At 34.4% G+C, this 23582-nt stretch overlaps 2 protein-coding genes across 3 annotated transcripts in view; one reads left to right on the plus strand and one right to left on the minus strand.

Moving 5' to 3' along the window:
* The window catches only part of LOC145740126 (roundabout homolog 2-like), a 271999-nt gene that overhangs the window by 240454 nt on the left and 7963 nt on the right, over positions 1-23582 (plus strand). The window contains exons 4-7 of the mRNA XM_081995492.1: positions 20042-20320; positions 20379-21959; positions 22022-22340; positions 22417-23062. Coding sequence (XP_081851618.1) covers positions 20042-20320; positions 20379-21959; positions 22022-22340; positions 22417-23062 — 2825 coding nt within the window. The remainder of the gene's footprint in view (positions 1-20041; positions 20321-20378; positions 21960-22021; positions 22341-22416; positions 23063-23582) is intronic.
* LOC145740144 (uncharacterized) lies at positions 6942-9799 on the minus strand. Of its 2 annotated transcripts, XM_081995521.1 has the most exons (5): positions 9257-9799; positions 8968-9197; positions 8693-8783; positions 8352-8638; positions 6942-8197 (listed from the first exon to the last, which is right to left on the minus strand). In XM_081995521.1, coding segments are annotated over exons 1-4 (450 nt in total). In that variant the 5' UTR covers positions 9385-9799; the 3' UTR covers positions 6942-8197; positions 8352-8637. The 2 variants fall into 2 exon arrangements, with proteins under 2 accessions (XP_081851647.1, XP_081851648.1); XM_081995522.1 differs by having other exon boundaries at positions 8352-8783.

Here is a 23582-nt window from a genome sequence, read left to right on the forward strand (position 1 = left end):
GCGAAATCTAATATTATGGCGTCCACAAGAAAAAACAAAAAAGCTGAGGATGGTTACCAAACACCGAAACGTTATCTTAATTATGATATTGCCATGTTATAGAGCAGACAAAGAGGCAACCGTAAACTGTTATTTATGTTCACCAAATAAATAAAAAAAGAGTCAAAAAAATGCCATAAAATTAACTTAGTTTAAAAATCAATTAGAATTGTGACAGTGTGTCACATGATGATCGTTTTGAAAATAGCAACAAAGTCACGTGATTAGGAGTAAAATGACGTAACAGAGGTTTGTTTTTTATTGCGAAGTTGTAATTTTCAAGACACCCTTTATTCAAACCAAAATTTAGTAATTTTCACTAAATTGCAACACTTAACCAAACATATGGCATTCATCAAAATAAAAGAACATAATAGAATTACGTAACACAGCTAAAAGTTAATAAACCTCTTTAGTTTGGACACACAGTACCTGATATTACATAATTGGAAAATAAAACATTTAAGAGCCCAAAACTCACAAATACGGATTCGTCTGCTATCGTTGTACGTCTGTTTATAGAGATTAAACAATGGGCCTGTCCCACAATTTTCTTTTATTTCATAACTACAAAGACGAATTGAAAATATTATAACCGTATTTTTTTGTTTTCAAAAATATTAAGTCTAAATAGAAAAAAAATTATGATAAAAAGTACATTAATCTCATGTTTTAAACGCCCGCCGCCGGTGACGTACTACACTATCAACCAATCAGCGACAAGAAGTGAAACAGTTGGCGTGCAACAGCCAATAAAATCGCCCAGAATTACGTACGTCACATGCCCGCCAAAACAGATCTTTTAAATTTAATGGACAAATTCAAACTAATGTAGGAACATTTACGACCATAATTTTTTCTTCAAGAATATGAAAAATTAGTTTTTTGATCCTATTCTTTCGATTCCAGTCATTAAAACAAAAATTTATGATATGTGGGATAGGCCCATTCTAATTGTTTTCAAGGAAATTCAACTACTACTCAGTTTAATAAAGTGTGAACCAAGTAATCAAGACCACACTTGCTTTTCGTCGAATTAAAGGCATGTGCAAGTAGCAAATATGTAGAATCACTAATATTTTAAGTTTTAATTGACAAATAGCGATTTTCACTAAAGAGACATGACGTCGGATTGGAATTGTAGCTTTATTATTATTTCCCATACGATGTTCAAACTTTCATAACTTAGTAAAGTTTTAAAATGTGTTTTGTCACCTTTATGTCGTTAATACTTTACTTTCTGTCCAATTTTTACTTGTGGTGGTGACAAAACACCAAAACCTCTAAATTTCCGTACGAATTGTAACCTTGTCGACCGTCGACACATCGGACGAAATAATTGTTAAATGTCCGGCTGATTTCGCTTTTTCCCCAGCAAATAAAAATTAATGCCTCTGTAGGTCGATAAAGTCAAATTTAAAGTCAATTTTAGGCGGACGGGGGGAACGACCGGAAATTGAGATAGTTGCCGATGCGATTCGGCCGAATTGATTTGAATTCACTGATATATCAATCACTGTGTTCATTTCCCGTTGTTTTAGAGACGTTTGGGGTCCTTTTTTTGCGGACCCATTCTTCACCGTTGCGGAGAGAAAAAGTCTTAATTTACTTCATTTAAGACTGATGGATTGAGCAATAAAAGCTTTGTGTTAGCGCCCCATAATTCAACAAAGTCATTAATGTAATCAAGGTGAAATTAACTACAGAGCAGACCACTCTATAAACCATATCACAAACAGGCAGTAGCCCGCTTAAACATTAATATGCGTGACCAAAATTGGATTATTTACTTGGGACAAATTCACTTGTGTTCCCTGTAATATGGTTAATACAGCAGCGGCTGTCTCGTCCATAACATTTATACAAGATCACCGGCTCTGATACACTCATCAGCAACCGAGGACCCAAATTATTGATGAAGGATAATTAAGCCTCTCTAAATTATTCATCCAGTCAGCGAAACTACAGCAAAATCAGCATATTTTCGACCAGATGTTTAGGTTTTACCTACGCCCGACATTTGCATACCATTTAATGCTTAAGTCAACTTTATATTTTACTGAGCCTATCCTTTCGGCTAAAGGGTGAGAAAACAGCATCCGGGTCAAAAGGTCGTGCTAATTCCGTAACCAAACGATGTTTTCTACGCGAAACGAATTCACGTGTTAACTGTGTCGAAAAGTCTCATTTGCAAGTGGTTGTTTTCATTTGAAGTAAACTGAAAAACTGGAGAATACTCAATTAATTTGTTTTTTGTGTTACATTGTATTACTCTTCAGTAAATTGGTTCAGCTCATTGAGAGAGCAACAAGATGTAAAACGTAATGTGTAACGTTTTTATTTTTTTAGTATTACATTGTTTGATGTTACTCCTATGTGCGATGTCAGGTAATATTATTATTACTTGATCAAAAACATTTTCATCGCTCATGTTGTTACTACATATATTATAGTTTATTTTTCATTATGTTTGGGAGTTTTGGGAGCATTTTAGACTTTAAAACAAACGTTTTATACTTCTTCTTCTTACGTTAAGGCTGAGTTCTGTGTTTTCATCAATGATTACCCAGGAGCAGTTGGGATGCTGAAGACCAGCTTTCATACCATCTTATAGGAGGTCTAGATGTATTTGGTTTTTATCTCTTTCGCAATCTTTGCCAGCCGATCATCTGATATTCTGTTCACGTGGTGTCTCCATTCTCTTCTTCGGTTTCTTGCCCATCTTACTACATCTTGGATCTCACATATTTATGTGAGTCACATATGTATGTCCTGGTATTGATCATAGTGTTCGCATTTCTGTTGTTCTTAAAAATCGTTTAGTTGTTGTATTCTCCGCTCTAGTTTCTATAGCGTTTGTCATGACCGGTCTTACGCAAGTTTTGTATATTCTGACTGCTCCAATGTTTTTTTCTCCGGATTACATTTCTGATGTTAATGATGCCTTTGTTGTTTGGGCTTTCACTTCATCCTTTAGGTTCCTATTTCTTGTTATGTTCTAGATATTTGAAAGACATCACTTGTTCTACACTCCGATCGTAAATCACTAGTTTACATCTTTTCGGTTTTGTAGATACTGTGAGTGATTTTGTTTTCTTTATGGATATTTGCATTTTGAACATTTCTGCTATTTGTTGTAATTTATACAGGAGTCTCTGTAGGTTTCTTCGTCTTCCGAGATGATCACTGCATCATCGGCATAGCATAATATTTTAATTTCTTTCTCTCCTTTTCGGTATCCTCTTCCAGCTTGTTTTACTTCATTAATAATTTCATCCACATTATGATGTTAAATAAGGTTGGGCTTAGGCTGTCTCCCTGTCTGATCCCAGTTGCCACAGATATTTTGTTACCTAATTTATTTGACGTTCTAACATATGTACAATTCGCGTTATTCGCCTTTTCGATAACTTTTATTTTATTGGGGTGAATGTTCTTTTTTTTTACAGTTTTACCCTAAATTTAACACAGTTTGAGTGATGTATAACTTGTTAATTTTTTTGTTTAATTCCAGATTAGAATTTATTGAATTAAATTAATGATGATAATTTATTGTTCCGAAACGAAAAGTCTGTCATTATAATTTTGATAAGTAAAGTTATCTGTACTATTAAATTGCTTTTATGTTTAGTGTAAACTAAGCAAAACACAAATTTATATAAAAGCTTCTTATGTATATTTTACAAATTTTATTAAAGTAGGTTTAAGTACTTTATATTATTACAACCACGTTAATTTTATTAAGAAGAAAAAATGTGTGTTTTGATGTATGCAGTATCTCTTCAAAACGCAAATTTATCTAAGGATCAAAATAGCGTATCATTTTTCTTAATTATTATAATGGCAAATCCTATTAAAATGCTAGTACATTTCTTACCAATTTTTACCTTACTTACATTGAATTTTGTGTACGTAAAAAATGTTAATTTTAGCTCAAGTAAATATTTATGTTTAATTATTAAAGGTGCCATGATCTGTACTACATTTCGTCTACTCTACTCAAATTTGTAAAATAAACTGTCAATTATGTTCTACTAGCTGATCATTTTGCTCTATCATCCGTCTTGTAAAACCTCATGCTCGATGAGTCTTTTTCCTTTCATTTTTAGAAATCATAATATAGATAATATACATACAAGTTAAAGACTTATTTTTATGTCTGTATATTTAATAATAACCTTGACCAGGACAATTTTTAATATACACGCTCTCAGTACTGAGACCTTTACACTAGTAGTTATTTACAGAAAAACAAGCAAATTTACTTTAGTTTTTGGAGCAGTATGATTATAATAATTATAGTCTTTACCTTTTGCCATTATATACTCAATGTCATTTAACCACTTCTTGCAACTCAATCATCCAACATTCCTATTATCTGCCATTCGTAAAATGACATAATGTTTGTTCTAATAATAAAGGCTTTAGACAACATGACGTATATCATTAAATCCTAGAATGTGGTATACATATAACCTTACCATTTCTCAACGAAACTACAGATTTTGATGCGGTTTGATCATTGAACTTAATTTATTGGCTTTTGGTTGATGGAAAAACATCTGACCTAAATACACCGCCACTGTAATATACAAAGTGGAAAAAAAGCGCGTGGAAAAAACTGAAATTTTCAAGTAGTCCCCAATTTTTTTTTGGGTTTGAAATATTTATTAGTAAAGTGACTGTAATTTAATACTCATTTTTTGCACAAGTTTATGTCCCACTTTGATTGTCTCTAGCCACCCTGTATGGTCTTATTGGTCATGGGGTTGCTTTAAAAAGTATGTAACAGATAATATTGAATCTACACCCAACTAAAATGACACATAAAAAGCTGCTGCCATTACTTAATTCGAGCTTGAGCACTGTAATGTCGTCTTTTTCGGATAAATCAATATCCCTTGAAACATAGGACGTTAATTGGGAAACATCCAAAAACATTAAGAGATATTGACCTAAATACCACTTCCTTAAAATCAAATGGGGACTACTTCAAAATTTCATATTTTTGCAGGCACTTTTTTCACACCCTGTATAAGGCAGTTAGAGTGTATTAAAGCAAAGGTCATCCACATCAGTAAAAAGCCAATAAACCAAGCCCAATGACAGTCCAAACCGCATTAAAATCTGTTTCGTTTCCAAATGGCGAGGTTTTAAAAAGTGACTCAAAAAAATCACTCTCCGGGTGGCAAGCAGTTTATTTGATTTCTGTCTAGAAATTAGGTAGTTTTTTAACTTTATCTCGAGACAGAAATTAAACTTTCCACCGTGGTTTGAATACTATTTTATTTTTAAGTATTTATTCGAATCTTATTAAACTTTTAATAAATCATTCAGTTGAAATAATGATCGCTAATAGTCTCTAACAATAATCTAGTATAGGTATACGAGTAGTTATGACTTCAACCATAATAAACGATTGGTGATTTGTTTACAATTTTGACAACGTTAATATTGTGCTATTGTGTCTTTAATATTTTGAGCTGAGCGTTTCTTAGAGTACTTTTAACATGGAGATTTCTGAAGACGCAGGTGTTACTTGTCACCACCAACAGCTGCGAGCTGTTGCAGAGGTCTTTTAGTAGTAATAGTAGTTTAATTGTAGTGTGCAGCAGAAAGGGAAAAATAGTTATTTGCGCAACTAGGGAGGAAAGTGCTATTTTTGCTCCCGCTAACAATTTGCAAAACTAGTTTACTCCAGAGTTCTGTCAAACGGTGACAGATATTAACCAACGGTTTTCGTCATTTAGTTTTGTATCAAATTTCAGTTTCAGACACCGACATCAGTTTTTGTCTATCTCTATTAATAAGAGCACTTTCTATTTAAATACGTCCAATTTGGCCCAACCTGTACAGTAGATTCTAGTCGTATATTGTTGGTAATGTTTCTCCCTGATTTTCCATTCTTTTTCCCAACTAATGAAACTGCCTAACGCATTTTTTCCTTTTAACGCCGATAATAAACGATCCCGCCTAATGACTTAACAAGAAAATCGCAATCGATGATTTCCTTTAAGCGACACAGGTAACAAAAAAGATTGATAACCTATCGAAAGGTAATCAGCACCCTTCGAAGTTTAAATTGTTATTATTTGTAACGGAAAATTGATAATCTGGGCCTGTTGTTCGCTTTTCTTTACCCTGCTCCTGCTACATCTGAACGATTATATAGGTGTAAGAAAATTTAGCGTACGCCAAACTATTGTTCATTTTTCTTTTCCGGAAGGTTTATTTCACAGTTGGGATCTTTTACTTTTTCATTTTCGTGCTCCTACCTCGCGTGACTGCTATAATTCGTGTGAATTCGACCAGAAGTTTTTGAAGAAAAATCGTCTTTTGGGGGTTAGTAAATGATTTTAAAAATACTTTGTTTGTTTTAGTCGTATGTTGATTTATAGTTTTCAATTAAATAATAAAACAAAACATTTGGAAGGTTGGAATTTTATCAGTATTTTTAATATTCCTTACTACTCGTACCATTTGATTTCCAGGTAGGTCCTGTAACCCAATTTAAAGGATTAACTTTGAAAAACATCCATTAAAATATAGATAGTTTAGATCCTAGATAACAAGCCTTCAGAGCCCTTTATTACTTTCGTTTGGAGTAAACAAACCCCCTTTCTGAGTGTAATATTGTCGCGTACTACATAGGACTAGAGCTCGAATCAGCTAAGAAAAGGCCACGGCCGTCATCAAACGATGATGTCACGATCTCTGTACGTCTCGCTTTAAATATTGCTGCCTTCGTTACTTTCCAAGTTGATGCAGCGAGTCAATGGCGTGCTATTCTCTGCTCAGTGAAATGAAATTTAATTAACGTAAATAGGTGTAGTTTTTGCTTTTTCATTTCATAAATTGTATTAAAACAGGATAGGTAAGTAGGTTTTATAAAACAAACCAAATACATATACATACATAATATTGACGCTTTGAGAACAAAATTGGCCTAGGTCTCTGGTCCCATTTCTTTAAATATTAATTTAAAAAATAAACAAGAAAACAAGCAAAGGGTAAATTAAAAAAACATACAGTGTGTTTCGGTTAAAAAGATCTGTGCAAATTATTTTTCTGCTGTAGCTGCAGGGTGATGATTGATGAAGAATATTAAATACCAATTAGTTTAAATCCAAATTATATAACTTAACTTAGGGCAATGTTAACCACAAAAAAACATTGTCTTGGGGCAATTAATCAATTATTGGAAGATAAAAATAGGCAGCTGGTTTCTTTTTTCAATTATTCTTAATTTGAAGGTCCTACAGTGCAGCTAGACCTTGAAAATGAAGTCTCAAAGTAACTTTCAGCTTGCCTTTGCATCGTTTTTGATATACAGGGTTTCATGAAGAAGAGGTAATATTTAAAATTTGTTATCTTTGTTAAATTTAATAATCATATATTTTTATAAATTTGATAATTTTGTTTATTTATAAATACATATACATATACAAATTACGAATTCATAACATAAAACAAAAATCCAAAACTTAGTCTAGGAGTGAGCATCCTAATTCTTCTTCGGATAAACTGGCATCACATTCATCATCATCACCAGAATCTTCATCGCTATCATCAGATGAACCAGTGTTAACAGTAAAAATAAGCTGGTCCACTGTATCATCAAAAATATGCTCTTTTTTTATGAGCTCCTCTTCATACTTTTTTACATGCTGGCAAATGTCAAACCACTCTTTTTCAGACACCTCTTGAAATTTTTGTTTTGTTAAAGCTTCGGTATCAGACAATTTAAAAGTGGTATTATGAGCTGCTACCCAATTTTTAACCAAATCCCAAATTTTTTCTATTGGGTTTAATTCTGGATGGTAGGGTGGTAAACGCAACACAAGATGCCCATGTTGTTCTAACAGCCTATCTAAGTTATATTGTGGAGGAAATCTAAATTTATTTTCTTGTATGATTTGATACAGCTCTGGCTTTGTTAAATGAGGATCTGCTGGGATTCCTTTTTCCACTAGCCAACTTAACATATCTCCTTTTTTAGTAGCCGTTGTAATATTTTTGTTAACAGTAACATTGTGGTAGGCTGCATTGTCTATAATAAGGACTGAGCGGTCAGGTAAATTAGGAAGCAATTGCTTTTTTACCCAAGTCATGAAATTCTCATGGTTCATATCATCATGATAATCTCCTGTTTTTAAACCTAAAAAAAAAAAAAAAAAATCATAGTACAAACATTATGTGTCTTATATGATGTGTAAAATGTGGTTAAACTTATTAATTACTTGTTATATAAACTTATTTTATTTAAGCAGGAGGAAGTACTTAAGTAGGTTTGAGGTGTACATAAATATTACCTGACTTAAATATAAGCAATCCATTTTCAATAAATCCTTTTTCTCCACCTGCGTGCACTATTATAAGGCGTTGTCCTTTAGAAATTGGTTTTTGTAAGCCTTTAAAACTTTCATCATACCATCCTTTGTCATGAATATGACTACTGTGAATGTATGTCTCATCTGTATATACAATATTGCGACCTTCTGAGCGGTATTGCACCAATTTTTTTAAAAAATTTATTCGTTTTAAGCGAATGTCATATGATTCACACAAGAATTTTCTTTTGTCTGGTGTCTTCTGCCACCTACAAAAGATAAAGTTATTTTGATGTACATGATTGCCAAGATGTAAAACATACTAAAATCCAATGTTCTTAAGCAATCGCCCTAAGCTGCTTACACTAATGGATTCAGTCAAGATTTGCTGGTCAATAATTTTTTGCAAAATACCTGTAAAGATAAAAAATAATCCCATTTTAGTCTAAATTTTGTTGTTTTAAATTTTCAATTAACACATTATCAAGGTTTATACATATAGCAAACTAGGCTTACATTTAATTGTAAAAAACATGGTAAGTTCTGCTAGAAAAACTCTGAAGACTCTGTAGGTATACCTAATGTATTATAAACTTACCTTTTAATGTTGGAAGTTTTTTCTCAAGAATATAGAAATCATAAATAATTTCTCTGATTCTTTTGATTTCATCAGGTTTGATGTTATCCAATTTTAATTTTTTAATCTGTCCCTTCTTTGTAGGAGTGTGAAATGATGAGCTTGGCCCTCCCCATTCAACATGTAGTGCTTCTCTAGATATCTTCTGCACAGTAGATCTAGACACCCCTGTAGCTGCTATAGTTCTCTCTCTAAAATGATATTTATTATATTATTCAACGTTTTCGTCGTTTTTAATCAAAGACAATACCTGTAGTTATTCAAAGGAATGGAAACTCCTTCTGCCTCCTTCTTCATAAATTCTAAGACGTTACTTACAATTTCACGCCCTTGGCTGTGTATCACAACACCTTTCTTCCCAATCTTTTTTGGAGACATTATGACAAATTAACGATTTTTACTTATAACACGTGAACTCAAACTGCGACCATCAACAACACAACCAAAACACCAGACTAAAACGGAAACTAACCTAACCTAATTTTTAAACTCAACCTGTCCGCCACTACATTTTTTTAAACTTGGCAACATCGTTTAGAGTGCCGGCTAGTAAAAGCATGTAAAAGGGTCCATCTGTCCCTGGCCGCACCCGCATTTGTTTTAATTGTGCCCAAGTAAAAAACCGTACTACGTTGCCAAGTGGCTTTTTGACCGCTTAAGAATTTATTTTCGGGAATATTTTAATAGGACGCCTCTGATTATATCTAATGCGACGGCAACTGTAGAAGGAGAAAGAAATAGTTTTAAAAACTGCGTCATTGATGATGCGGTGGCCTTTTCTCATCTGAATCGAGCTCTAATTACCGCATAAAACGCAAAGGTAATAGTTAAAATTTGCCCCTTTTCAGGGTATTTCACTACCCTATACACATCTGTTAGATCGCAAGATAACAATTTCGAGTCTACGTGAGTCGGAGGGTTAAAATTTGATCATTTCGGTTATTTAGGAGCCGGTAATAGCGTTTAGTTATTTAATTTATTAGGAAAGTTTGTTGTGGAAATAACTTGCAATAATCACAGCAAACCAAGGGTTGGAAATTCAGACCGACGGTCTGCTGTAAAATATTTCAGAAGCTGCTCCCACTTATTACCATGCATGTAGCATAACATTTTTGGGACGACTTCAAAAGGTGTTTTTTATTTATAGATTATAGATTTTTTCTTATGACTATAGAAAAATAATCTGCAGTAATTCTTCCATACTTGACCTCCAGAAGCAACTTTAATCATGGCGAAAAACGACGCCGTCACTACTTAATTAATTAGTGCCTGACAGCAGCAAGCCATACCTAATCCACTTTTCTTTCCCAGTTTTTCCATTTCCGTTGATTTTAACCGGTTCCCATCCATTTGAGATCAAAAAGCAATCAAACACCGCCAAAGGGGATTAAAGAGAATCCAGATTTTCGACCCAATAGATTTGTTATTGCCAACGGTTTATTGATTATGGCATCCTGGTTCTTTCCAATTTTATTGTTATATCAGAATTGAATTCTGCAGCATAATAACCTAAATATTGTTACTTTTAACAACGCGTTAACTTTGTCCTGTTCATAAATACCAATTGCTAGTTATTATGATAACTGATACAAATGAGCTAATATGAACACTAATGAGAAATACCTTAACATCATTTGCTTAAGTGCCATGCTAATTAGTTGAGGGAATCGACACTATTTTTTTATATATTTGCACTTTTGGAAATGTTTACACACTTTGTTTTTAAAATCTTATTCACAGTATAGTTAATTAATTGTTAGATCACGAAATTTCTTTTTAATAATGAGACTACGACTGGTTGGAGCCATACAGTTTACGGCCAGCATGACTCACTTAAGCTTACTAAAAACACATATTTCAAGCTCCCGCTGCAAGTGAAATATGAAAGTCACAATATTATACAATATTATTATTAATAATGATACATAAAGCAACAGCGTAGCTGGTTGACAATCTTTTTTCTAGTTGAAAAGCGTTTGGAATCTTTTAGACTGTTCTAAATGATTTGAAAGCTTCTAGACTGTTTTGAATGACTTGCTTAGAAGCATTTTGAAGTTCTGAAGTGTTTTGAAATCTTTTTAGACTACTTTAGGAGCATTGAAGGTTCTGGACTGCTTTTAAGACATGTGAATTTGAACTTCTGGAAGCTTTTAAACTGCTTTAGAAGCATACGGAAGGAAGCTTTTGAGAGTTTCTAGATAAATTGAAAAGCATTTGGAAGCTTTTAGACTGTTCTAAAAGCTTTCAGAAGTTTCTAGGCTGCTTTGTAAGCTTTGCAAGGCATTTTAGAGGCTTTATACTGTTTTGGAATGTTTTTACATTTTTTAGACTACTTCAGGAGCATTTGGAAATTTCTTTTATTTTTTTTGGTCAGTTTAAATTTGTAAATTGATACTTATACATTTTGCAACATGTTTTTGTCGTTCAGAAGCCTTCCATATCTCAATATAGCAATTTTTTGTTATAAGTTTAGTTTATTTTTAAAAACTTGAAAAGCCTGTTTTGTAAAAAACTAGTTAAACCGTACAAAAATACATAAAATCGTATATCGTTCAATTGGTCTTTAAGAGTACTCTTAAAATCTGAAGTAATATACAGGGTGTTAGGTTTGAATTAAGAAAGTTAGTATACTTTGTGACTGACCCTGTATAATGTATAATGAAAGAAAATTTTATTCATCGTTTTTTAGATGAACCTACCTTTGAAATAATAAAATATTTAGATGGTTATTTACAGTTTAGTAATTTTATTAACCATGAAAACGTTACTATTCACAACTTTAGTAAACACTAAAAACAATTTATCAAAATGTCGCGGTTCGGAGTAGAAACAGTAAAATTATTGACGAGAATATGAAACTATTTATTTAAAAAAATACAAAAAGTTCGAGAGCGTCCATTTGGAGAAGAACAAAATTCTTGCCGAAAAGAGTTACAAACTTGAAAGAACAACGTCTGTGGAAGAGTTATGTTTTTGCAAGATTGGGAAAACAGTATGAAAGAAAAAAATAACTTCCAGTACAAAGAATGAGTGGTAAAAGCTATGTGAACTAAGCTCGTTTAAGAAACGTACGATAGAAACTTGGCTGTAGTTTTTGTTCCTTTTTGTAACATGGGGTTTAAAAAAGCAAGACATGCAAGGGATTTTCTGCGTAGTAGATTACAATGTGATATCATAAAAAGAGAAATCAGTTTTTCAGTTTATTCGATAATCTGTTTAAAGTGATACAAATTTACGAAGAAACGGGAGTATTAATTATTTTTTATGGGCCTCAGAATAAGTTATTCATTCTGATTTCATAGGAGTTGGCATTCCGAAGAGATGTTATGTTATATATGGGAGATGAGAACCCAATTTTCTCAAAAACATTCCAAGGTGGAAACTACAAGCTTGTTGATAGCAAATGGATAATTAAAATTTCTGCCATTCCCGATATGTGTCCAGTAAAGTAGGTACCTGTTACAATAATATCTGAAGAATTGCAGAATATCGCTTTTCTCGAACTAAGAAAAAACGTTATATTTTGTTGAAGATAAGATGATTCAAAAAAGGACTACAAATATAACTCGTAATCCTGATGCCAAAAACTGAAAAATTAGTATGATCTTTCAAATAAAGCATCTTTCACTTTTCGAACTTTGTTAATTCCTGTTCTCTCCACCGACTAGATTCTTGAATCGAGAGAAAAGAGTTATCAAGAGAAAGGAACACATAATTTGATAATTTGACAGAAATCTGCTTTCACATTCTGTCACATTCTATCAACACTTCTATCGATAATTCTCCTCCCTGCGTGCAGGAATTAGGGCCCAGGTGGTTGTACTACTGTATGGTATACAATATCTTTGATATGAAAATGTACTAGCATTAAAAACATATTTGACCCATTTTTATGAAAAATTGTGTTTTGTTTAACTGGGTTATTTGGGCATACTTTCTAAACATGACATTTGTAAATGAAATTTAAAATTAGCTTCCGATAGGTTGTGGCCCACTAGGGTTTTTAATTTGGTCTATCCATCTCTTAGGTGATCTTCCATGTGTTCGTCTTCCTTCTACTCGTACTTTTCCCTCTATCATTAGTTTTTCGATTGAGGTGTCGCTCCTAGCAATATGTCCAAAATATCTCAGTATTGATTGGTTGATTTTTGTGTTGTTCTATTTTGTTGGAAATAAGATGATTCAAAAAAGGACTTCAAATATAACTCGTAATCCTGACGCCAAAACCTAACTAGAAAACTAGTGTGATATATGGTATAAAAATATTCCAATGGGACGCAACGAGATAACAAAGTTGACAATATATTCAGCGGAAAATGCGCACTTTGATGTGTCTAAACTTTCAAAGAAAGCACATTTCACTTTTCGAACTTTGTTAATTCCTGTTCTTTCCAGCTGGTTGTACTGCTGTATGGTATACGAGTACAATATCTTTGATATGAAAATACTGTACTAGTATTAAAAACACATTTGACCCCCAGTTTTGTTTAACTGGGTTGCATACTTTCTGAGAATGACATTTGTAAACTAAAGTTAAGAGTAAAAAAGATCAGATGTAGAATTGCAAATAGAAAGTAACAATCATGCCCAGTACGACTCCGTTATCAAGAAGGCTGCAGTAAACCTTCGCTCGTAGGATTATAGAGTTTTCCTCACCGCGATTGAATATTCCCGGAAAGCAGGAAAAATTTAGCTTAGACGACATTTAAATGCGACTCCAGGTTTTCAAAGTTGCAAACTCGACTGTTCCAGGGATTTTCAGATGTTAAAAAACTTGCGTGAACGTGTTAAGGTGCTTTTAAGACTCTTGTGCATTATGGATTGTGTCGAACAAGTTGTTACCGAAATGGCAAAACACGTGCTTAAAGTTTCAGATTTCCATAAGCTTTTAAAACGTGTTTTGGTTAAGATGGCTCTTATACACTGAGGTATGAAAAGTAATGATATCTAAACTACAACATAGAATATGTTATTTTTAATTTGGAATTCCAAGATGTTACTATTGTTGTCGTAATTGAAACTAAATACAACTCAAGCCGCATTTGCCACGGCTTTCATGATAAAATTGCATTTATTTGCAGCGTTATTTAGGATTAATATCGAGGAGAAACGCGCTGAAATCGTGAAAACAAAGGAACAAAAACATCGCGTGATAAATTTGATTTATATTGGTTATTTTCGTAAAATAATCGCTACTTATAACGCTGTAAATTTAAAGTGTAAATTTGAGGAAACAAGGGCAGAACATTTTAAATGAGGACGATCCTATCGCAATTATTAATTACAGTGCAAGTGTGCGTTATGAAAATTTTAAAATTAAAATGTATGGAATACGTAAACATGTGATTTCACCAGTTTCAGTAATAAATTATCCAACTTGCAAATAACCGACTTGATCTTCAAATATCTAACTAGAAAGTTTGCTTTTCAACTTTAAACTGTCCCTGGCGATTTTACGACTGCGTTTCCAGATTAAATGGTAACAATGGCTTCGCATTCAAAAGGAGGAAAGCAAAGTAAAAACTCCATTACGTCCGATAAGAACGGAGAGTTGCCGTAAGCACATACCATGAAATTGAGTGTTTTATATTCAGAGAAGGTGTCATTCATAATAAGCGTTGTTTATCTAAGCCAAAGACGACTGTTTCTTCGTGATGTCGCAGACACGTCTCCGTTTTGCATGGAAATTGCCTCCTGAAAGTTTCCACCGAGCATAGGGAAGATGGATAATCGGTTCTATTGAGTTTTTTGGATTTTCCGGCCGATTGAGTCTTAGCGGAACACGAAAATGAACTTTGTTAAACCCAGTAACGTGTTCGTATGATGACATACTTGTTTTTCTGTAACCATTGTTTCTAACTTAAATACTGAAACCAAACAATAAACTAATGAAGTTTAGTCTTCATAATAGCAATAGTTTTTGATAACTAATAATGTTCTTACATTCTTTAGAACTTTGTTCTTCCGCATTTTGTAAGTCTTTTTTCGCATAAAGTTAAGAAGAACAAAACACGGCACTCCTTGGCTGTTTTGTTCACTAAATTGTAGTTACCTAAACACTAACTTTTTGGCCCATTTGTGATGCAACTGATACCACACTGATACTAACTTTAATTTTCGTTTTTTTATTTGTTTCTCTGTTAGATAATAGTATATTATTAACCAAGTTTAGACAGAAGCTTTTACTGACCGTATGTCAAATCCCGAGGAGTAAAGCGACGAGATTAGACTCTATTTTTGACCTAGGTCAACAATGACCATTACGGTAGAGAAAACTAATTTCTCAAGTTACTAATCGGTCAATAATGATATGTTTATCATGTTAATAGTGGAAAGAGAATTTTATATGGTATGTATCTGCTTTCGTTCTGACTGAAGCAACAAGTATGCAGCTGTTGCCTCTTATCGCCATACTTTTCTTTATGCTTGTTTAGGTGTGTATTGGTTCATGCAAATGTTATAATACACACATGCTGTTGCATGTTTGATGAAACCAATAGTGCCACAATTACACTTTTTAGTCTGTCATAAATACATAGGATATACAGGGTGTTACGAATTCGATGCATTAGCATTGCTATTTTAGAAACTATAGTTGATAGAGTGAAATGAGAATTAGATATATTTCTTTGAATTTATTTTTTATTAAGATGGATTTTACTTGAAGGTCTATTAATTTCAAATACCGCAATGTCATACGCAACTTTAGCAACACTATTTGCTGATAATAAACATGGAGTCACGAAGAAACGAACCATCTTGCAGATTTTAACAACTTAATAACTGTAGTTATGTAGATTCTAAGCATGTGAATTAAAAATTAATTCCAAATTTTTGCAATGTACTTTCTCTATCTGAATAAAAAAACGTATATGAAACACAAGTTATTTATTATTTTGCTGTTTTTATGCTGAAAATTTCATAACTAGGACTCAAAAACAGAAATACTATAATTTAAATGAGAAAGGTTTCGATTTGTATGATTATGATTTTTTTTATATTTTGCAACTGACAATTGTTAATATTACCGAGTAACGCATGTATATCTGATGCCAAGGAAAACATTACTTAGGAACTAACTAAGTATTTTAGTCCCTTGTGCAATGTTTAGTCCATTTGACTAATGATAATCTCTGTCTTCAGTCCCTCACTCTACATGAGGGTATTGTGACATCATGTATTCAATCTCTTGACTTCTTCGGCGCAAGTTGCTCGATTCTGCTCCATGTGTGAAGCCTCCGATAGGCTGTGGCTCACTAGGATTTCAATTTGGTCTATCCATCTCTTAGGTGATCTTCCATGTGTTTGTCTTCCTTCTACTTTCCCCTCTATCATGTCTTTCGATTGAGGTTTCGCTCTTAGCAATATGTCTAAAATATCTGAGCATTGATTGGTTGATTTTTGTGTTATTCTATTTTGTTGGAAATAACAGGGCATGTCCCAATTTTTAGTTCTTCGATAATGTAGGTTTGGTGTTCGGTGGGTCGTTTATTGTATTCGTAGTATCCGTTAATATACCCACATTTCCAAGGCGCTTATTCTTTGTTTATCACCCTCCTTCAGAGTCCAGGCTTCAGAGCCAAACATGTCCAATAGAGAAGATGAGGGAATTTGCAATGCGCAGTTTAGTGCTTCGGGTGCGCAGTTTAGTGTTCATCCTCCTTTAATCTTAGCGTCCCATCCTCCAGAGTTTGTTTTCATGGAACCTAGTAATTGAACTGACTTACAACCTCGTATCCAGCGACGGTTTGTACACCAGGTTGATTGATAAGAAGGCGGTCTACAAACATCGTCTTGGTTTTTTGTTTTTGTTCTTGGTTTAATTCCAAGCCATATTCTTTGCTAATAGAGCAGAATCTAGCTATAATCTCCTTTAGTTCCTCTTTGCTGACAGCGATGATCACGGTATCATGAGCATATCTCAGGTTATTTATCCTCTCCTACTCGATAGCGTTAGCTCTGATTTTTGCACTGTTGTTCTCATTGAGTCGTTTGTGAGTTGAGTGCCCATTTCTAGTAGGATTGTCCAGAGTTTATCCCATTTTGTCAAATATCTTGGAGTAGTCTCTATGATCTGTTGAATGCAGAATCGGTTCTCTAATGCCTTTTCCGCGGATGAAACCTGTTTGTTTGTCTGATATTTAGTGAAGAAAAAATGATTTAAGTTAAGGCGCTGATTGAAGATGATCAGCTGATGACTCCTGTATCAGGAGTATTAGCTAGAGTAATCCTTTTTAAAAGATAGGCACAAGAATGGAATTGCACGTATTCCAGTGTGTGCATAGTTAGTACAGATAACATCTCCGAAATAATAAAGAGTGATGTTCTGCTCATCATTTAAGAGGCTCAAAACTAGTTTGACTGTGAGTGTTGGTGATGCTGCGTTGGCGTATTGTCCAGTCCTTTGGCACACATTTACTCGTATAATCTTGTATTGTAGAATGGCCAGAATTGTGGACAATGACAAATGACAATGATGAGAGTAAAGTTAAAAAAGGGTGGTCCTGGCAGAGATTAAATTAATCGACCTATTCCCCATACTCTGCTCTTCGGAATCATACAGTATAGCTCAACATTTCTACAAAATTGCAATAGACCATGTCTGTCAGGATTTTCTTAGTCCTGTCCCAATTTGGCTTTGTTATCTAGGAGGGCCTGTGAGTTGCTGTCCTGGTTAGCTTGACGTAATTTACATGAATTTTGAAAAGACATATCGATCTATCAAAAAAACAATGACAGTGATTTTTTTATGAGTAAACAAAACACTCGGGGTTTTGCCTTGCGGTAGGGACTGATGGCGATTTTTTGGTATATACTGGTCCGGACGTGCGCAGTTTGTTGAAAATTTGATTTTTCGGAGCACAGAATATTTTATATCAGCATCTTGCAGCTGTACTCCTACTGGTATAGTCTAATCATTGATATGTTTTGCAGTAAATATCTCGATATGACGATGGGGGAGATTCAGAATTCAGAGTCAGAATTCTACAAAAAATATAAAGGTAAAAAAGTATATATAGTATAAATAAAAAAGATTCTATTAAAAAAAAGTCGATACAACCCACAGCAAATCAGGCAATGGTACCAGCATGGTATGGTTTACAATTTACATGAAGCGACACATAACAACTGTCATGTAAAGGTTTAATGTAGTTTTCACCTATTATTATTAATTAATATTATTATTATTATTTAATTTTTAAATAAAATGTTGGTGTAATAAATTTTGTATAAAAGTACTTTGTATGTGATTCGTGACTAAATTTTACAAGCAATTAAATAAATGTAATAAAACTTGACCATAACCATTATCCAAATACGTAATCACCTATCTATTAAACAGCTTTATTAAATATAATTGGTCAGAATAAATTTGGAAATATAAGCTAAAACATTATAATAAATCTTTGTAATTATTCGCAATATTTCATGTTAGATATAAATTTATTCCGTCAATTCCGGCGAATTAATATAAATTAGTTATTAATATCAACCGGATGGATGGGATCTAGACAATGCCTGAATGAGATAGCATTAAAAAGACCCTATAAAATTCACAAGGTTGCTATTTCGATAAGCTACAACATATCGACCGCCAATTATTGAATATTTCCTTTCCGAGAAAGCATACTTGTAGGAAATTTATTTCCCACAAGTATGCTTTATCTCACACCACATTATTATGCCAGAAATGACCGTCACATCCGCATCATTTTCATAAATTTTTGTTTTAATAACCTACACTATTGTAATCGTAGTTTTTAAAATATTGGACTTGTCAAGGCTTGTACTACAGAATTCAGTAGTAACGAGAAAATTATAATTGTACTGAAATTGACTGTCTCGTTTAAATTAAGTGATCTAAAATTCTTAAACTACCCGACCCGTCTCAATTTAAAAGCCATCTAGTATTTTAATTAAAAATGTTGCCAGAAGCGTTGGAAATTGAATCTCTATAAAGTGTTTCTTGTTAATGAGGGAAAAGACATTATCACTATATACTATACTATACTTTTTCGATCCCCACTTTAGTAATCAACCAGTATAATAACCTGGGTCATTACTTAATATTAGAGAAATTTAATGTTCTTATCGACTTAAAAACATATTAATTAACCTGCTGCTATTTGGAATTAGTAGAAGGATGATTCTTCATTATTACTACAAGCAACAGTTTTCCTTATGAAATTGTCTTACTTGAAGTAGACTCAAGTTCAATAAACGACAGGTTACATCAATCTATTCCAAAACAATACGTATAACAAAAGACGTAATAAAGTGTCTGTCTGGGGTAAACTACCTGTCAGGGAGTTGAACACTTAGGAAAATAAGTTTCTCCACTCTTTAAATGAGCCAATAAAACACGCCAAACTGTGTGTAAAGCGCGATAAAAAAATAACGCACCCAGGAAAAATGGAGAAAATCGAACCGTGGAAGTAACACATGGGTAAGGTTAGGTTAGGATAGATACACTTTGTTTCTTTATGATTAAGTTACTTACAAGAGCGGAACGAATATTGGGGTTATCGAAAACATTGAGGTTTCTGTGTTTTACAGTTTATTGAATTACGTATGAGATACGAGATGTTTTCAAAAGTGCTACATTGAAACAGTTTTACATATTTATGCTTTATTGTACAGGTGTGGTAAAAGAATACCCGTCCGGAGGGATAACCGTGTAGCGGACAGAAAAACGTTGATATGGGCGTACGCAAGATAAAGACAGAAAACGTGGTAAAATCTTCAAAGGTGCATCTGTTTATCTTGCTTTTGAAGAAGAATAATCAGATATTTTAAATGGTTAAAAACTACTGATGATGCCTCAATATATTTTCAACTTAAGTACCAAAATTATCTAAATGCAGTTTCCAAATGAGTAAATCGAAGCAATATAGGATGTTCCCATATAAATTTAATATTTTCATAACATAGTATTTAAAAAAAAAATTCACTAAAATGTCAATTCAACTAGTTTTTAAAAATATGTTGTTTTATATCAGCTGATTGTATGTATTAAATAAGACTTTTTTTGCAGTTCTGCGAGATGAATTTCGACTTGAACCTCAAAACGGCAGAGTAGCAACTGGAGAAGACATCATCATGGAGTGCGCTCCACCTCGTGGCACCCCAGAACCTAAGGCTTACTGGAGAAAAGATGGCCAAATGTTAACACCAAGTGGTAGGATAAAGCTTGTAGATGGCTACAACTTGGCAATTACCGATGCTAAACTTTCCGATGATGGACGATATCAGTGCGTTGCTAAAAATACAGCTGGAATTCGAGAGAGCTCTGTAGCAACTTTGAAAGTATACGGTAAGTTCTTATATTCAGTGTATTTGAACAAGTTGTTAATGTTGTGCTAATATTTTAGTTAAACCTTTCATGATAAGACCACCGGAGGATATAGTTGCCTTAGTTGGTTCTACGGTAGAATTTCCTTGTAATGTCGGTGGCGATCCGATGCCCGACGTACTATGGAGAAGACAAGCTCCAGGTGGAACAATGCCTTTAGGTCGAGTCAGAGTGTCAGAGGACCGTACTCTTCGTCTTGAAAATATTGTGCTTCTTGACCAAGGAAGGTACACTTGCGATGCGGATAATTTTGCCGGCGCCATATCAGCTAGTGCATTTTTAACTGTTCACGCCCCTCCTACTTTTACCACTCGCCCACTAGCACAAACAGTTGAAACCGGCCAGCAAGTTTCATTTCATTGTCACGTCACCGGTAGTCCCAAACCTTTGATATTTTGGTCCTTTGAAGGAGACAGAGTTTTGATGTATCCAGGCCATCCTTCCGGAAATTTTGAAGTTTTTACTTCGATGGAAGGGCAATCCACTTTAACTTTAAAAAACGCACAAGTACTGCATTCAGGAACCGTTATTATATGTTCGGCAGTTAATGAGGCAGGATCAGTTTCCACGAGAACTCGACTTACTGTCACATCTAAAGAAGATAGGCCACCTCCTGTAATTATACGGGGACCTAGCAATCAGACTTTACCTCTACAGTCAGTGGCTCATTTAGTATGTGAGGCTGTTGGTACTCCTAAACCTGTTATATCATGGTACAAAGAGGGCGTGCCAGTTTCTCCATCTAGCAAAGTAAACATGACGAATCCCAGTTTAGTAGAAATACACAATTTATCGAAAGAGGATTCGGGTGCCTACACTTGTGTTGCTTCCTCTAAGAACGGAAAGGCTACTTGGACTGGCCATCTCCTGGTTGATAACCCCAAGAACCCCAACATTAATTTTTTTAAAGCACCGGAAGCGGCTATGGTACCTGGACCACCAAGCCGGCCACATGCATTAAATCAATCAGAAGGAAGCGTTACTATCAGCTGGGGACAAAACAATAAAATTGGCTCTTCCAGCCTGCTTGGGTATCAAGTAGAGCTATTTGGAAGGGAAGAAGGAGTTACTCCAACGTGGACGATTGTCGCCAGGCGAGTTCCTGGGCCAAGATTTACCCAGCATTTGCTTACTCCAGGTGTACCTTACACTTTCTTAGTCAGAGCTGAAAACTCTCACGGATTAGGACCTCCATCACCTCTATCTGAACCCGTCGTAGTTGGACCAGATCTAGGACAGAATTGGGGCAGTCCTGAGGTCACAGTATTAAGTGAGGCAAGGGCGCATTTGGTTAAAACTCCCAACATTGTAAAGTTAACCGACGCGATTCCTATATCATCCACTGCTGTGAAACTAGCTTGGGAAATCACTGACTCCACTTATGTAGAAGGAGTATACATCTATTACGTATCAATCGAAGAAGCCTCTAATGCAGCCAAAAGTTATAGTATGCTTACAGTATTGCATGCTGGAGGCTCCAGTACTTTTACAGTCAGTGCCTTAAAAAAATGGGCGCCTTACCAATTCTTTTTAATTCCGTTTTATAAAGCTATTGAAGGACAACCTTCAAACTCTAAAATTGCCAGAACATTAGAAGACGGTGAGTAGAATCCATTTAAGTTTTTGTTTCATGTAGTTTTACGTAAACATTATTTATTTTAGTTCCTGTTGAAGCACCAACCAACATGGAAGCGCTTCTTCTCAATTCCACGGCAGTAAGACTGAAATGGAGGGCACCTGCTCCACAATCACTCAATGGGGAACTCGAGAATTACAAGCTCGAAGTGAAAACTAACGATTCAGTGAATGCCAACGTAATAAACGTAGGATTGTCTCCCACGTTTCTTCTCGGAAATTTATCTTCAGGGATCGTTTATTATGTGAGAGTGGCTGCAAGCACTAGGGCTGGAATAGGTCCATATAGTCCTGCTTCGACTTTGCGTTTAGATCCGGCTTCGAGAGTAATGGACAATATTCAAAAGTAAGTACCGATTCTACAATTACAAAAACTAGCACTCTGACCTAATTGCTTACTTAAAATAAATTATGTGTTGCAGGTCCGTTAATCCAGATATGCAGTCGGATAACTTTGTAACAGAGACGTGGTTTATGACGCTCCTAATCAGCATGATTTTAGTAATGCTTATACTTTTTGGAGCCATGTTTTTCGTACGCCGTCGACAGCTCTTATCAAAGAAAACAATGACACCATCTAGATCAAACGGAGCTGTTCTGAGTACGCCTTTAGCTACGAAGCAGGAAGTACCCTTATGGTTGGATAAAGACATACCTGACTATGCAACCACTTTTGCCGAATACTCCAAACTTGCACCAAATCCCGATTTCAATTCTCAAAGAACAGAATATACGACGAACGGAAGTCTGCCTCAAAGTAACGGAAGTGTGCTGAATGGACATATAAATGTTCATACCAATCCATTACACTTTAAAGAACAATACGCGACCAGACCGGACAAATTAGAATATGGTTCTGAGAGCAGTTATCCTGTTGGTGGTAGGAAGTTCAACGAGTACAATTTGCTTCAAACACAAGAATACGCCAGTCCGAACGTGGGGAATGATAGAGCGTCACAGATTGCTGATTATGCTGAAGTGGATGCCAGTTTAGCTAACAATAACGATGGTGGTACTTCACCAGCACCTTACGCTACAACTACTTTAGTAACAGGAAGCAGGCGATTGGTATGTTCATAAGAGTTTTTTGATAAGTAGTGCAGATATTTACAGTAAAGTAAGTTACGTTACTTTACGCTTGTTTCTCTAGTTATTATTTGATTCTGAAAGTCGGTATATAAAGTGCATTCAATTTGAGACGCCCAACTATGTACTATTCAGCCAATATTAAATTTACAAATTTACTTTTACTTAGAGTAAGGCATCATATAATAGTTATTTACGTAACAAGTTGGATATGCATATTATTAACGCACGCGTGTGAAAATTTGTAGGCAAATCCTGTTGATCTCAGTACAACCAACGGTTCCGGAGATATTTACAAAAAATGATAATATCATTACCTTAGACATTCTGTATCTTGAAAAAGGTGCTTTTCACAAGGGTATATTTAAACGAGCTTTTTCTTATATTTTTGAATGTAATATCTCTCCTTACCGTTTGTGACACCAATTCGGGGACACTCTGTATGTATATAAGCCGTAAACAACTCAATTTTTCCATAATGTCCATAGTTTCATTGGTCTAT

The sequence above is a fragment of the Ips typographus genome, linkage group LG1 (assembly GCF_016097725.1).
Source record: "Ips typographus isolate SLU linkage group LG1, UJ_Ityp_2.0, whole genome shotgun sequence".
Taxonomy (NCBI): Eukaryota; Metazoa; Arthropoda; class Insecta; order Coleoptera; family Curculionidae; genus Ips; species Ips typographus.